At 40.2% G+C, this 14,714-nt stretch overlaps 1 protein-coding gene across 8 annotated transcripts in view; it reads left to right on the top strand.

The window, feature by feature from the left end:
• UTRN (utrophin) overlaps positions 1 to 14,714 on the top strand; it is a 496,122-nt gene that overhangs the window by 42,872 nt on the left and 438,536 nt on the right. For 3 of the 8 annotated variants that reach the window (XM_041741760.1, XM_041741708.1, XM_041741741.1), the window contains exon 1: positions 13,706 to 13,852. The exons of 4 other annotated variants lie outside the window; for them this stretch is intronic. In XM_041741760.1, the coding sequence (XP_041597694.1) occupies positions 13,759 to 13,852 (94 nt within the window). In that variant the 5' untranslated portion in view covers positions 13,706 to 13,758. Of the gene's footprint in view, positions 1 to 819; positions 959 to 13,705; positions 13,853 to 14,714 lie in introns of those variants that run through there. One more of the 8 variants, XM_041741751.1, reaches the window with a different exon arrangement.

A 14,714-nucleotide genomic window follows, 5' to 3' on the forward strand; every position in this document is an offset into this window, starting at 1 on the left:
GAATTTAAATATAATTGGTTTTCCTTTATAATGCCATCTGCTTTATTTTATGCATTTAAAAACATTGGTCTGGTGTACCATGCTGCCAAAGGGGACAGTGGGGATTAAAAAAAAGTAGGGGGGGCGGTGATAAGAATAAAGAATAAAAACTCTAATCTATATCATTATCATGAGATATAAACATTTGGTATACCAAAGAATGCTCATATTCTCTCTTCAATGGGTTGAACATATTTTTACTCATGGGGAAAAGGAATAAAAGACAATTCAAAATAAACAGAATTATTAAAAGTTATTTTTTATAATAAATAGAAATATTTATTTCATTAGTTTCAATATAAAACAACTATAAAAATTATCAAGGGACATTTACAAGTTTAATAGTTACTATACAGTTCAACTATTAGATATTCTTGACATACTCTTTTTTTTGAGATATAATTGACATATAACATCCTACTAGTTTTAGGTGTACAACCTAATGATCTAATTTATGGAAAACCTAAGGACAGTTGAGGAAGTGCTTGGCTCCTGTGTATTTTGAGCATTTTGAATGGTGATGTTTGTAGAAATGCATACCTTACCTTGCTGTTCCTAGGCAGGTAAGTGCTGTCACACCTGTGGATTTTAAGGCCACAGGCTCCACAGCCTGGCAGAGGCTTAGATGGAGTAGACTGGGATTGGGCTGTGCACAGAGTCAGGAATGTGACCATTCTGGTCTGGGCAGTTGGGGAGTGACTCCTTTCTCCACAGTTCCCATGCTGTTTGCTTCTGCTTTTCAATTTGACTGCATCAAAGCACACTCTCTAGCGGAGGGGGTCCATATATCTTTGTGACTTCAGAAAATATGCATGGCTGGTTTATGAATCTTAACCACCTTTGAAGGATGTGCTGAATCAACGAGAAATGGAAGTGACATCTGATTCTATACATGGAGACGACAAAGAGTCACATGCAGGTAATGAACCCTTGTTTAGAATGTTATGGTTGCTTGAATTTCTGCCCAGTCGTTGTAGACAGGAAGCCCAGGCATGACTCAGTGAGTCAAGAATTAGTGTGAATATTACTGAGCAACAGATTCTAAATTATTTTCTCCTCTGGGTGATCTTGGAATTAAAATTTTCTTCTCTCTTAATATTATGAAAGAAGTTAGTTACATGTAAAGAACCTTACAATGTCCGTCATTAACAGCGTTTCAGAAGTATGATTTGCTCTGCTTACTGGCATGGTAGATCTTCATGGATAGGGCCACTGCTGACCTCACAGCCTCATGCAGGGCCTGGCACTTGAAGCATGCTTATGAGTGTGCTTGAATTAGTGCCAGTGTCTAATGATACTCTGTGAAAATTATTTCATCTCTATTCTGTGATGCAAGATTTGCCCAAAAGTGTTTGTTGTATGACAGTCATGGGGGGATAAAAATCATGCTGCCCCCTACACTATAGGGTTGTGAACTGTATCCATGATGATGCTCCAAATTTCCAACATTGGGTAATGAATTAATGCTGGTGGTGCTCCTGCATTCATTTATTTGTTCATTCCTCTTTTGGTTTGTTCATTCATTCACTTCATTTCCTATCTGTTGGGACCAAGTTCCTTATGGACTGCTGGGAAACAAAGGCAAATAAGGCAAGATCCCTGCTTTATGGGTCCTCGAACACACTGATTCAGCACAGTGTGGTAAGAGGTATAATAATGTCACACATTAGGTGCCATGGGACCACAGTCAGGAGGGATTAAGTCCTGGCATCTTTGCTTTTCCCTGGAGGATAAGGGAATGTTTTCCAGAGGAGGAACCTGTGAGGTGGCAGAGGAGAGTATGGAAGAGAAAGATTCCCAGCCAAGGGAAAGTGTGTGTAATTTCAAAGGCATCTTGGGTGAATCATGTGGTAAGATGCCATTTCCATATTTATGATGCACCTCCTCTCTCACTGCCCATGGCCCCATCCATGGCCAGTTTGCAGCTCTGGGTATAGCCTCTTTATAGGTTCTTTCCTCTGCCTGGAATACTTGCTCGTCAGCTTTTGACTAGACCCTCCTATTCTTTCTGGAATTGGGCACTGGATTAATTGCATCTCTTTGGAGATGCCTGTCCTGACTGCCTGTCTGAAAGTAGTTTTCAGCCTGTTTTTCTCCTACCACTTGTCCTGTTGCTTGTTTTAGCATTCTAGGCACAATACCAATTGCTTTGTTGACTTGGTTGTTGATAAGTCCCCCCGACTGTGATCTCCGCAAGGGCAGGGACCAAGATTTTCTTGTTCACCACTGTGTCTGTAGTGCTTCATCTCTACTATATCTCATCCACACTCCTATTTATCTCATACATGTCGCATTTAGCACATTTTCTGTAACATATTACCGGTGGGTTACTTTTATCTTATTAGAAAGATTACACAACAAAGTTTATTTTGTATATTTTGTAGTAATGGCAGGTGGAAAATGCTATGTGACATGGCATGTTGGAAGAAGGGAAAATCTAAAGGCCGAATTGCTCAAATAATTATGACTGTTTTCCCTATTTGGTCTCCTCCAAATGAGATTGCTTGTGTGTAGGTCTGTTTAATGCCAAGGGGTGGCCGACAGGCCTTCTTGGTATCAGCCAGGAGATGGATGGTTGACAAGTCCTGATCTGTTCTTAGTGATAGCTCTTGCTCTTGGCTCTCGATTCCAACTTTCTGTTCTCTGAGGAAATGGGGAAAAAACTCATTGGCATACTACTCTGAAGGTAAGACTTTATCTTTATTTGTGGAGACAACTTTTTATTTAACTGCTTGCTTGTTTCATTCATTCATTTGGTAAGTATATATTACCCACCTACTACATACCAGATGCCATGCTAGTCACTAGGCATGAAAAAAATTTTAGTATGATCAACATTTAAATTATTTTGGAGTAAACTGAGGTAGAGGGCTATGTGAAAGAACTCACGTGTCAGCAGAGAGACATATTTTGTGGTCTGTGTGGTAATTTTTTTTTTTTTAAATTGCTACTGGTGAGAAAATGATGATGATTTGCACTTCTGACATCACTGCTAATGTTAGGTTTCTGGGCTTGGCTCTTTGTGCTGCAGAGGCAAAAGGCATGTGAGAGGCTTAATTTCACCAGAACGCTGCACCTGTTGCTGGCTATTCTTGCATATGAAATCCAGAACCTAGAGTCACTTGCTTTCATTTCCTTTTCCTCCCCACTCTTTCCGGTGTGGAGGGGGTCAGATTAGTAACTCTTGTGAAGAGTCCGCACCTTCTTCCTTCAGGGTTTGGTTGTGATGCCCTCTGGAGCAGCAGTGTTAGGTCCTTTTGTCCTTTTGTTGCTGGAAGACTCCCCTGTGAGTGGCCAAAAGATTTGGAGGTTGGTGTTTATGCCAGTTTGGACTGGGGTGGGGCAGGACTGGCTTTCAGCAGCTATTGCTGCTACCTGATACTTGGAACCTTCCTGCTGTTGAGGAACGTAATTTCCTCTTGGTTTCATATGATTTTTGGCTATGACTCTGAGGAAGAGAGGAAGTATTGTATAGTATCACTTACTTTTAGGAAGCTGACCTGGGACTCCCTGGGCTCCATGCTGGTTCGGTTATTGCCCTTGAACGTCAGCGAGCTGCTTTGGGAGGCTCATGATCAGTGAACAGAAAAGCTCTGGGGCTGGGAGCTGTCTGATTCTGAGGTTGAGAACATCCAGAACGAACTTGGGTTTCATTTGGTGTCATGAGATGCAGTTATTTCATCTTTCAAATGGGAGTTGAGATACTGGCACAGCTTAATTTGTAGGAACTTTGCAGGCATCAGTAACAATAAATGTGAAGAAACCATGAAGATTAGGGTCCCCAGTGTCGGTGAGTCTTTACTGAGCAGTTACATATTCCTGTTCCAGTAGGGACATAAGGGCCTCCAGCGCTCTACTGAGTTGGCAACCTTCAGGAAGATATTTTAATCCAATGTTTCCGATTTAAGACCAAGTCTGTTATATTCGCTTTATTTATACTTTCATAGATAGACAGGTTTACTCATGGACATTCCCCAAGGGGAAACATTTTATGGAAAGTTGAGCTTTGTGTGGAATGGTACCTAAGTGATCCCAGGCTGCATGGTTGGGCATGGCCTGTTCACCACCAGGGGCTGCCCTGGGATAAGAGGGCCTGTTTTTTGTTTTTGTTTTTTGTTTTTGCTTTGTTTGTAGATCACTGTTTTCTCCTTTGTACCTTCTGGAATTGTTTCCAAGTTCCACCCTCCGATCTTCCTCTCTGTTCTTTGTGACTTCTTAGAATACTTTAACAATAGGCTGCTTGTACATTTTTTGCCTTCTGAAGTGATCACTCCCACCGTGTTTGTTCAGCCTCTGCCCTCTCCTTTCCCTTTTTACAGGCTACAGCCTGTCTCGGTGCTTTAGCTGGATCCCCGCAGGGATCGTGAGTGCCCCAGCACTCCCTTCTGTGGCACTTGGTGTTGCGTCACTCTGCCTGGCTTCGGAACTGGTTCTCGCCACAATGCATGGAACAGAGTAGGCGCTCAGTAAACCTGGCTTGCCCCCATCCCCCCATTTCCCCGTGAGACCTTGTTGCTACATCCCATGGCTCATAAATTCTTGACTGATAGCCAGTACTTGCTTTTCCTCTCCCTTACCTGGTTACCCCTTGGAAATGCTATCATCTCAGAAATCCTGGAGCTGATGAACACACTCCTGGTCAGTTCCTCGGCCCTGGTTCTGCCTAGTTATTACCTGGATTCTTCCTTCGTCTTCTCCCCATGCTCAGCCCTAAGTGGTCACAAGCAGATGATTACACCTCATTCCTAAGTTGAGAGGGAGGACCCGTGGCAGTTTGGGTGGGCGTGGCCATAATTAGACAGGGCTATCTTTGTGTGGTATCAGCTCTGGGAGGAATATACAGATGACTCACATGTGTTAATACCCATATCCTCCTGAGTGGCCATCATCCTCAGATTTACATAAGGGCATCAGACTCCAAACAGAAGACATGGGCTTGAGATTGTCACTGCAAGTGACTGAGGGGCCAAGTGTTAAGAGTTTGCATCTGGATCCACAGGCTGGTGTGCCCTATGGGTGTGTGACTTAGGTCACTTTTCCCACTAAATGCTTTTTCTGCTAAGAAAGCGTGCTTTTCCCACGCTTTTCTTCATACCTTCTCATGAAGCTTGATGTTACTAGAACCCTCTGAAAGTAGAGTTTTTCTCACAATGCCAGCAGATGCACTATAAGCAAAATCACTTGTTGACCTCTGCTCTGCACTGTTGTTAGTGCTATCGCCTCTACTTTTCAAAATGAGTCCACCTTTGTACCTGAAAGATCCCTTTTCACCTGGCCACAGCTGTCTACTCCCCTGTGGAGTTCCTTTCTCCAGCTTTGGGATCTGCCCCAGAGCCACAGATTTTCATTCTGCCCCCATCGTAGACAGGGACACTTCCCTCTACATCGGCTGGGCCTGTCGCCCGGACTGTGCTCGTTGGATGTGAGAGCCGGTCTGGTTCCCCTCCCTGTCCTGCTCCGCTGTTAACCTCTGCTCTGATGATGTCTTCCACATCAGCTCATCTCTCTTCTTTTAGTAAGTGTTCATTAATTTCTTGTGCTAAAGGGATGGCAATATTTCTTTTTCACCTGATTTATAAAAACAGAACATGCAGAAACTTCAGAAAAATCACTTCCATTTTCTTCCCTTTTAAGTAATGTTTAAAAATTCCTCTTTCCTTTTAAAGCATTTGTGTTGTTATTTTATGCAACTCTTTTTATGTCCCCTTAAGTAACTATTCCTGCTCCCTGAAGAACCCAAGCAGTGACCTTCCTTTCTTCTGCCAGAGTGAGTTGCTTGTTTCTTGAGTGGATGTCCCATGTACCCCTGCATTAAGCAGCCGGTACTTTGGGGCTCCTTCTACTGGCCTGGCAGACTGGCTCCTGGCTTCTACAAAGTCTTGGCGTCACTCAAAACAGCCATGTAGTGTTGGCCTGTTCTAACGCCGATCATGTCAGTTCCTGGGGACCTCACCTCTGTTGATTCCAGGCTGTGGCCATTTCTGTTTGGAAGTAGCATTGCTTGTGAGAAACCCTGCTACACATGAATAAACATACATGCGCACAGACACACACACATATGCACACACCATATTGTGAAAGGAAGGCTGCCCTGGGAGGGAACCCAGGTTCCTGCTCAAAGCCCTCCTCACCTGTCTGGATGTAGGGAGTGGAAGTGTGCACCTCCCATCTCTCTCTACCCATCTCCTTAAGGGATTTGATGGTACTTGTTCCTTACTTCTGAATCTCAACTACTTTTTGCAGTTTTCCTGAGATAATGGCAAGGACATTTATAATTTAATCTTGAAATACAACTTCTAGGAGTTTTTCTTTTAATTCATTATTCCAAGTAGGTATCTTTGGCTATTTGCATGCTAGGGAATAAAACTAATAATACTTAAAATATGATTTCTTTCCTCCTTCACTGGCATGTTCTTAAAGTCTGTGTCTGAGGTCAGCCTCTATGTGATTGGGGATAAATTCTAAGCTCTTCAATGGTGAGGATTTTAGCTTAACTCTCCCTAATGTAATTTTGTTGATTATAATGTCATTCCATTCCATTAATATACTAATATGGAAACAAAGGCATGATTTCAGATTTTATTTATATCTTCATGCTTTGGGAAAACAATCTCATGAGAAATCACTGAGCCCATTAAATACCATCCTTGATGTTACTTTTTTGGTTTTGCTTGTTTTTAGAAAAGTTTTCCTGGCTTTTACTCTTTGTAATTGTTTTAACCATACCAACAGTAGCGTCGTGAGTATTTTTAGATAGGTTATTAAAATCATGTGAAAAATCTTTCTCATGTCAACATGTGGAATTTTGTTAGTGATCTTTAATGTGATCAAGAACTAAGGTAGAATTTCCTAGCTAGGAAAAAAATGAGTAAATGTATCCTGATACAGTCTTTGATTTTTCTTTTTAAAAGATTTTTATTTATTTATTCATGAGAGACACAGAGAGGCAGAGACACAAGCAGAGGGAGAAGCAGGCTCCATGCAGGAAGCCTGATGTTGGACTCGATCCCGGGACTCCAGGATCATGCCCTGGGTCAAAGGCAGGCACTAAACTGCTGAGCCATGAAGGTGTCCCTCAGTCTTTGATATATTAGAGAAGTTGTATTCTAAATAATAATTACTTTCATGAAAATATGAACGGGATTGGATTCATTACTAAGAATCTTGAGGGATAGAGACTATACCTTTTTTGTAATGCTGTGTAGATGGTCTGGACTGTCAGGGGACTTGGCTCAAATGGTGGAGACCTGTGTAAACTTCATGAAGATGATTGGACTCCAAACCTTCTTTTTCTGGCATGCGAAATCTTTGAGGATTATGAGTTTAGGGAATCATAGGTATTTAAGAAAGATCCCTCTGGGGAACCTGTGGAAAGGTGAATTGGAGTGGAGAGAGCCAGGAGGCAGAGAATAAGAAGGACGCTACAGATGGCCTTGCCAGGAGACGGAATGAAAAAGGATGTGGTTGAGGCAGGTGTGAGATGAACAAGGCCATGAATTTCATAGGTAGTTCCAGCATTCCTCATCTGCAGTTACAGTAGTTTGAAAGAACTCTGAAAACCAAAAGGTACTTTCTTTGTAATTCATTTGAGAGTAAACCTGATCTTGACTTGAATTCATTTGTTGGTGAAATCTTTTACTGGTAGGATGCTTTTAAAAGTTCTTCTTATCTATCCCACTTACCATTCATGACACACACGTATTTGTTGCAGGACTATTAAGGTATTTGATTGGGGGAAATTGCTCTGGATCTTGCTGTTTTTGTTTTGTTTTGTTTTAGTGTGACATATACCCAATTTGCTCTATTAACTTTACTTAAGTGGGAAAGGTTCTAATTTGGCAAAACAGCTGGTTCAGGGGTTTTGGACAAGGGATTGTGAAGCTCTATTTGGCCTGTTTATGCGGTAAGGTTGATAAAACTGACAGATTAAATATGAAGAGAATTGTGAAGGAAAAGCACATTCCTAGCCTGGAAGACTCCATGGTTAATGATGATACTTACTCATTAGTGTGAAAAGCAACAGAACTTTTGGAGGGATCAGAAATGTTCATTAGATAGTGCCTGATTTATTGGAAAGGACACATCCTGGATTTTTGAAGTGTTGCTTATGTGCAGAATCTTGGACTGAATCACGAATCCCTAGAAAAGACAAGTGGCAAAATTTTAACATGACCTGTGGAGTAGTTCATAGTATTGCAGCAGTGCTAATTATCTAGTTTGACAGTCGTACTCTGGTTATGTAATATGGTAATGTTTGGGGAAGCTAGGTGAGGGGAATATGATAACTCTGGATACTGTTTTCATACCTTTTTTGGTAAATCTAAAATTATTTCAAGTTTTAAAATATGAGATAAATGGTTGCTTGTCATACCAGGAAATGGCATCATCCATGCTGCTTTAAGTAGAGAATATCTATTAGCTGCAGCACAGTTTTCTTGGAGATTCAAAGTCTAAAACAGCAAATCCAGTAAAATTTCAGTCAGGTCTCCTCCTTCCCCAGTTATTTTTAAAGCTGACCTTGTTTTTATCATAAGATTAATTTAGCATTTTGTGATCTGAGAAAAATGTTTGATTCTGGCCTAAGTGCACATAGAAGAATTACAAAGTGAAACCAGTTAATGTCTAGAGAGTTTGCAGGAAGAGCCTGAAGTCCAGTGTTCGCTGGCACTTGGCCTCCCTCATGTTGGAAGGTGTGGTTTGTCGCTAGCTTTAGTCTGTTGTTCTGCAGGGTTAGATGTAGGTTCATTAGTTAGGTCTGACAGTTATAATGAGATGTTCAAAGCCAAGAGGGTTTGTAGATAACAGAAAGGATGAAGAAAATGCGTGCCTTCAGCAGCCAAGGTCAACTCACCTGTGCCTGACCGTGTTGAAGCTGCTGGGCGTGTGCCTCCCCAGTGGAGAGAGCTTAGTCTCCCAGGGGCTCTGTTTCACTCTCTTGCTTCTACAACACCTCCTGTAGTTTCAGCTGATTTTTTCTGTGATTCTCTCACCAGTCCAATCCTTTCTTTCCTTTTTGGTGAGACAGTAGGCCTAGGCTGGCAGCCAGTTTCTGTTGAGCTATAATAGAGCTAGTGGTATGTACAAAATTTGATTATTGCTGTCAACACCAGATTGAAGAAGAAAGCGCGTACCCTAGATGGATTCTTGCAACATAAATGGTCTATTGGTTTCCCAAGAACTAGAAATGAGGTCAACTTGTATTCTAGAAGAAGGGGTCTGTGGGTAGAGTGGGTTCTGATATTATAGAACAATTTAAAAATGTGCCCTTCTATTAGATCTTAGAAGAACTTTCAGAAAACTTTGATAAGCTGATGTTTGCTCCTGATTTTCTTCACCACCAAGTATTTATAGCAACTCTGACAAAGCCTTTGTACTTGTGTTTGATCAATGGTTTGCTTTTCCTGTATAGAATCCATGTTAGAATTTGTACTGGTTGACACAGACCATATTTGCTCCTGAGCTATGATGACATTTCCACTTAGCTTAATATGAATGTTTTAGAAATTTCCCACAATGGAAAGTTCTATTTGACATAGGAAAGTTCAGCGGCCAGTTTCATAGTTAGCTGTATGCCAAGAAATAACTAAAACAATGGATTACATAGTGCAGCCTTGGGACATGGAAAATTTCTTAGAAGAGGGATGAATCATATTATTATTACATGTTGTAAGGCTTGAGGCCTTATCTTGGAAAATAAGGAAAAAGTTATTATTTTTAAAAGTGTATGGCATTTTTGTGTTTTCTTTGTCATGTTTTATATAGGTTTTATTCTATTTTTCTTTTCTTAGGGATCAAGAAAATGAAAATCCTAAAACAGGTTGCTTTAGGAAAGAGATAGTTGACATCATACATGAATTTGTTCAAACACCATAAAGTCCAAAGAAAATTATAATTTCTGTATATTAGATTGAATTAGATTAGATAGTCCCCTCATTTTTTAAAAAAGATAATCTCTGAATTAGATTACAGTTTTTGAATTTAAAATTAGATAATTCTTTGAATTAGATTGATAATCCCTTTGAATGAGAATAAATACTGTCCTCCTCATATCACATTTCTTTTTTACTTGAAGTAACATGTGTAACATGTTACACAATGTTACATTAGTTTCAGGTATATAAAATGTAGTGATCCCACAATTGAGTGTATTACACAGTGCTCACTATACTTAGGTATAATTACCATCAGTCACCATACAAAGTCATTACACAACTATTGACTATATTCCCTATGCTGTACTTTTCGTTCCTGTGACTTATTTGTTATTTTATAACTGGAAGTTTGTACTTAGTCCCCTTGACCTGTTTTGCCCATCACCCCACCACCTCCCCTGTGACAATCACAAGTTTGTATTCTGTATTTATGAATCTGTTTCTGTTTGTTTATTTGTTTTGTTTCTTAGGCTCCATATATAAATGGAATCATATGGAATGTATTTTTCTCAGTCTGATTTATTTTGCTTAGTGTAATACCCTCTAGCTCCATCTGTGTTGTTGTGGATGGCAAGATTTCATTCTTTTTTATGACTAATATTCCATTCCATTATGACTAATATACATATACACACATACATACATACACACACATAATAGATTTTTTATCCATTCATTTATCAAAGGGGTCCTTTGATTGCTTCCACATTTGGCTATTGTAAATAATGCTGTGATAATCTTAGGGGTCCATATATCTTTTTAACGAATATCACATTTTTAAGAGGTAAGGGGAAAATATTGCTAGTGTCTAGATCCTGACTTGTTCCTCTTGACTATCTTCAAAATTTATTTGATTTTTAAGTCACATCTGGTCTAAAATTTCTTCCTATAAATATCTGTGGTTGTCTGAAAGCTGCTTTAGTTGAGCCTATGTGGTTGTTTTTCAATTTTATTTATTTATTTTATTTTAGAGAGAGAGTTTGTAAGTGGGGAAAGGGGGGAAGAGCAGAAGAAAAGAGAGAGAAAATCTCAAGCAGACTCCTGCAGAGTGAGGAGCTCCACAGTGGGGTGGGGCTTGCTTCCATGATCCTGAGATTATGACCTGAGCCAAAACCAAGAGTCAGGTGCTTAACTGACTGAGCTACCCAGGAACCCCAGAACCTATTTGTATTTAAGAGGAAAACCTATACAGATACACAGAGGGAAAGGAATGATTGTAAATGGTTGAAATATATTTACATTGAGAATTTCATCTTAAAAGTTTTCTTCAGCAGCCTTTTGGTAGAGAAAGAAGGGCCAACTGCTTTAGCAGTCTGTTACTGGAGATCTAATTCAAAGGTCAGTAGTTATTTAGCTGGCATGAAACCTGTACAGCAACACCAGTTCAAAATGTTGAAATTTTTTCATAGCTGTTGGAAAATATCCACTGTTAAAGCCAGACATCTTTAAGATCTTGTTTTGGAACTGTAGCCAGTTTTCATTTTGATTAAGTGATCCCCATGTCTTACTAGTTGTTCTGTATTTTGAGTATTGAGCCCTGCCTACAAGAATGGAGGCATTTTGGGGCTACTGATAAAATTAGGCTTTGATAACCACCAGAGAAATGTATATCAAATCACAATGAGATGTCAGTCCATACTGACTATGTTTGTTTGTAATTAAAAAGACAGATAATCATAAGTATTGGTGAATATGTGGGGAAATTGGAACCTTTATACACTGCTGGTGGGAATGTAAGATGGTACAGTCACTTTGGAAAACTGATGGTTCTTCCAAAGGTTAACCATAGAGTTACTCTATGACTCAGCAATCGTATAGAGAAATGAAAACATGTCAACATAAAAACTTGTTTCTGAATGCTCATAGCAGCATTATTCACATCAGCCAATAGTTAAAAACAACATAAATGTCCATCAGCTGATGAATGAATAAATAAAATGTGGGGTATTTATACAATGGACTATTATTCAACCATAAAAGGAAGTGAAGTGCTGATGTACACTGCTACATGGATGAACTGTGAAAACATTACACTAAGTCCAAGAAGCCTGTCACAAAAGACCACAGATTCTATAATTTTATTTAAATGAAATGTGCAGGAAAGGCAAACCTATAGAGACCTGCAAGTAGATTTTCATAGTTGTCTAGGGCTATCCAGTAGGGAAGAAAACAGAGGCTACCTTATGGGGTGATGAGAGTGTACTGAAATTGATTGTGGTGATGGATGCATGTAACTGTGAATATGATCTCTGAATTCTATACTTCAAATGAGTTAATTACATACTATGTGAATTATATCTTAATAAAGCTTTCAGAGAAAATAATTGGGGGCACCTGGGTGGCTCAGTTGGTTAAGTGTCTGCCTTCGGCTCAGGTCACGATCCCTGGGTCCTGTGATAGAGTCCTGCATTGGGCTCCCTGCTCAGCAGGGAGCCTGCTTCTCCCTCTGCCTATGTCTCTGCCTCTCTCTCTATGTCTCTCATGAATAAATGAATAAAATCTTAAAATTAAAAAATAAATAAAAAAGTAAAAGCCTTAAAAGTTATGCTTTGGGGCACCTGGTGTCTCGGTTAGAGACAGGCTCAGGTCACAATTCCAGGGTCCTGAGACCAAGCCCGGCATCAAGCTCCCTGCTCAGCAGACAGTCTACTTCTCTCTGTGCCTCTCCCTCACTCATTCTCTCTCTCTCTCTCTCTCTCAAATAAATAAAATATTTATAAAAAAAAAATTGGGCTTTGACCATGTGGTATATAATCTGCAGCACTGCACTTTTCGCTGTCTCATTCCTCACAACAATCCAAGGAAAGAGGTGGGGCCACTACTCCCATTTTACAGATTTGGCAATTGTATTAGAAAGTATTTTGCCAGAGTCCTACAGTTTCCAGTCTAGGAAACACACAGAGATGATGAGGAGGAGGCAAGTTCCCTTTATCATACCTCAGCCAGTAGCAGGGAAAGAAGTGGCTTTTACCTTAAGCCCGTGTATATCCTGACATGGGGTCCCTATTCTATGAAATATGAAAATCTTTGCTTAGGAGAAAAAGTTTCTATTTCAGAGCAGCAGAGAAAAAAGAATAGACAAAGAATAGGGTGAGGTTCTTTGCGTAAGGATTTTCTTTGCCTATTGTGTGTGGATACTGTGCAAGAGAGCACAGCACATACACAAAATAGTAGAGGCTGGAAAATCTGAGTCAAAAGTTTTACTTCTTATTTTATAACTCTGTGTGGTTAAGCTTATTTTTTCCCTCATAGTAATGTGTAAGGAATTGAGAAGAAATCCTTTGGAATTTCATTTCTCCAAGGTCTATATGCATATGAAAGTAGAATCACAAGTCCAATTTGCTCTTTGAAGTATAGTTAATATGTAATGAAACTCTTCAGTCCAATCTGTAGCCAGGGCAAGTGCCTCTATTTATATACATAGTGGGTAGGAAGGTGGGTGGAGGTGTCCCTTACCAGCCAACACTGTCAAAACAGGAAACATGTTATAATCTCTTTGTAATAGATTAGAAACATTAAAAGGCCCTTATTTGTGACGACTAAACACACACACACACATATACACTCACATTCAAAACAACAACAATAATAAAAACGACGTGAAGAGTTTTCACTGACTGCTAAATGTAACTTCCTGTCTGGAGGCTGGGTTAGTTTTAGTCAGATCCTCTCATGGGAAAAATAAAAGCCACCCCAACACAGGACATCCCAGTGTGCAGTTCGCAGGCTGCTTTTGTTGTCCACTTCCTCTGCATCTTTTTCCTCGTCACTGAAGCAATTGTAGGTGATGAGCAGCCCGGCAGCCACCCCGTTTCGTTGGAAAAAGTGCAGACTTGACTTGCTGGGGCCAGGAGCTCGCCAGGCCTGCAGGCACTTACCAGGTAAGTTTGTCAACTTGCATGACTCCAAGCCTGTGAGGTTTTGGAAAGGGGGTGACAGCCAAGACAGGGCTCTCTTAGTTGCTTAGTGAACCCAATTTGTTAAGTAAAAGAAGCACGGAGGGCAGGGTGATGATGGAAACCAGGCTGGTGGTGGATCACCAGGCTGGTGATGGAAACATACTGGTTTGTGCTTCCTGATGCCACATCTTTCTAGACTCCAGATAGTGGAGACCCAACACTGTCTGCTTCATCCTTCTCTTCAGAATGTGACAGCCGGTTATTGGCTTCTTTGGAAGAAACACTCAAAGATCCATAAATCTCTTGTGACAGATGTGCTTCAGTTTATCTGCCTGCATTTTTCAAAGTAGCTTATTATGTTTTGACTATTTATTGTCATAGACAGTTCTCTGTGCTGTTGAATAGTGATGGAGCTCATCCCATGGTGTACTTGATTTATTGTACTCACTAAAAAGATATTTTACTTTTTAAAATACATTGTATAGAGCTGATAAAGGGGCAAATAGGACATTTGTACTTTGGGGGGGTCTATAAGTGAAGGAGTTTTTGTTTCAGTACAGTGTTATTGATGAGAAACATAGATGCAGCACTTCACGTTGGATGTGCTCATGCACGTTTCCCTAGAAAAACTAGGGTCACCTAGTTTTTCTCATCAGGTCAGATGTCCATATCTTGATTAACGTATATATTTGTGTACTGGTCAGATAAGCTTTCCGAGTAAGCAAAACAAAACAAAAGCCCAAGTGATGGGTGTTGCTTGACCTCACATATCATGCTTGGATGTTGTCATTGTGGGAAAACTTTCAGGCTGGTTAGAAGTTTTACAATATGTGTTTCTTTCCTT

The sequence above is a fragment of the Vulpes lagopus genome, chromosome 2 (assembly GCF_018345385.1).
Source record: "Vulpes lagopus strain Blue_001 chromosome 2, ASM1834538v1, whole genome shotgun sequence".
In the NCBI taxonomy this organism is placed as follows: Eukaryota; Metazoa; Chordata; class Mammalia; order Carnivora; family Canidae; genus Vulpes; species Vulpes lagopus.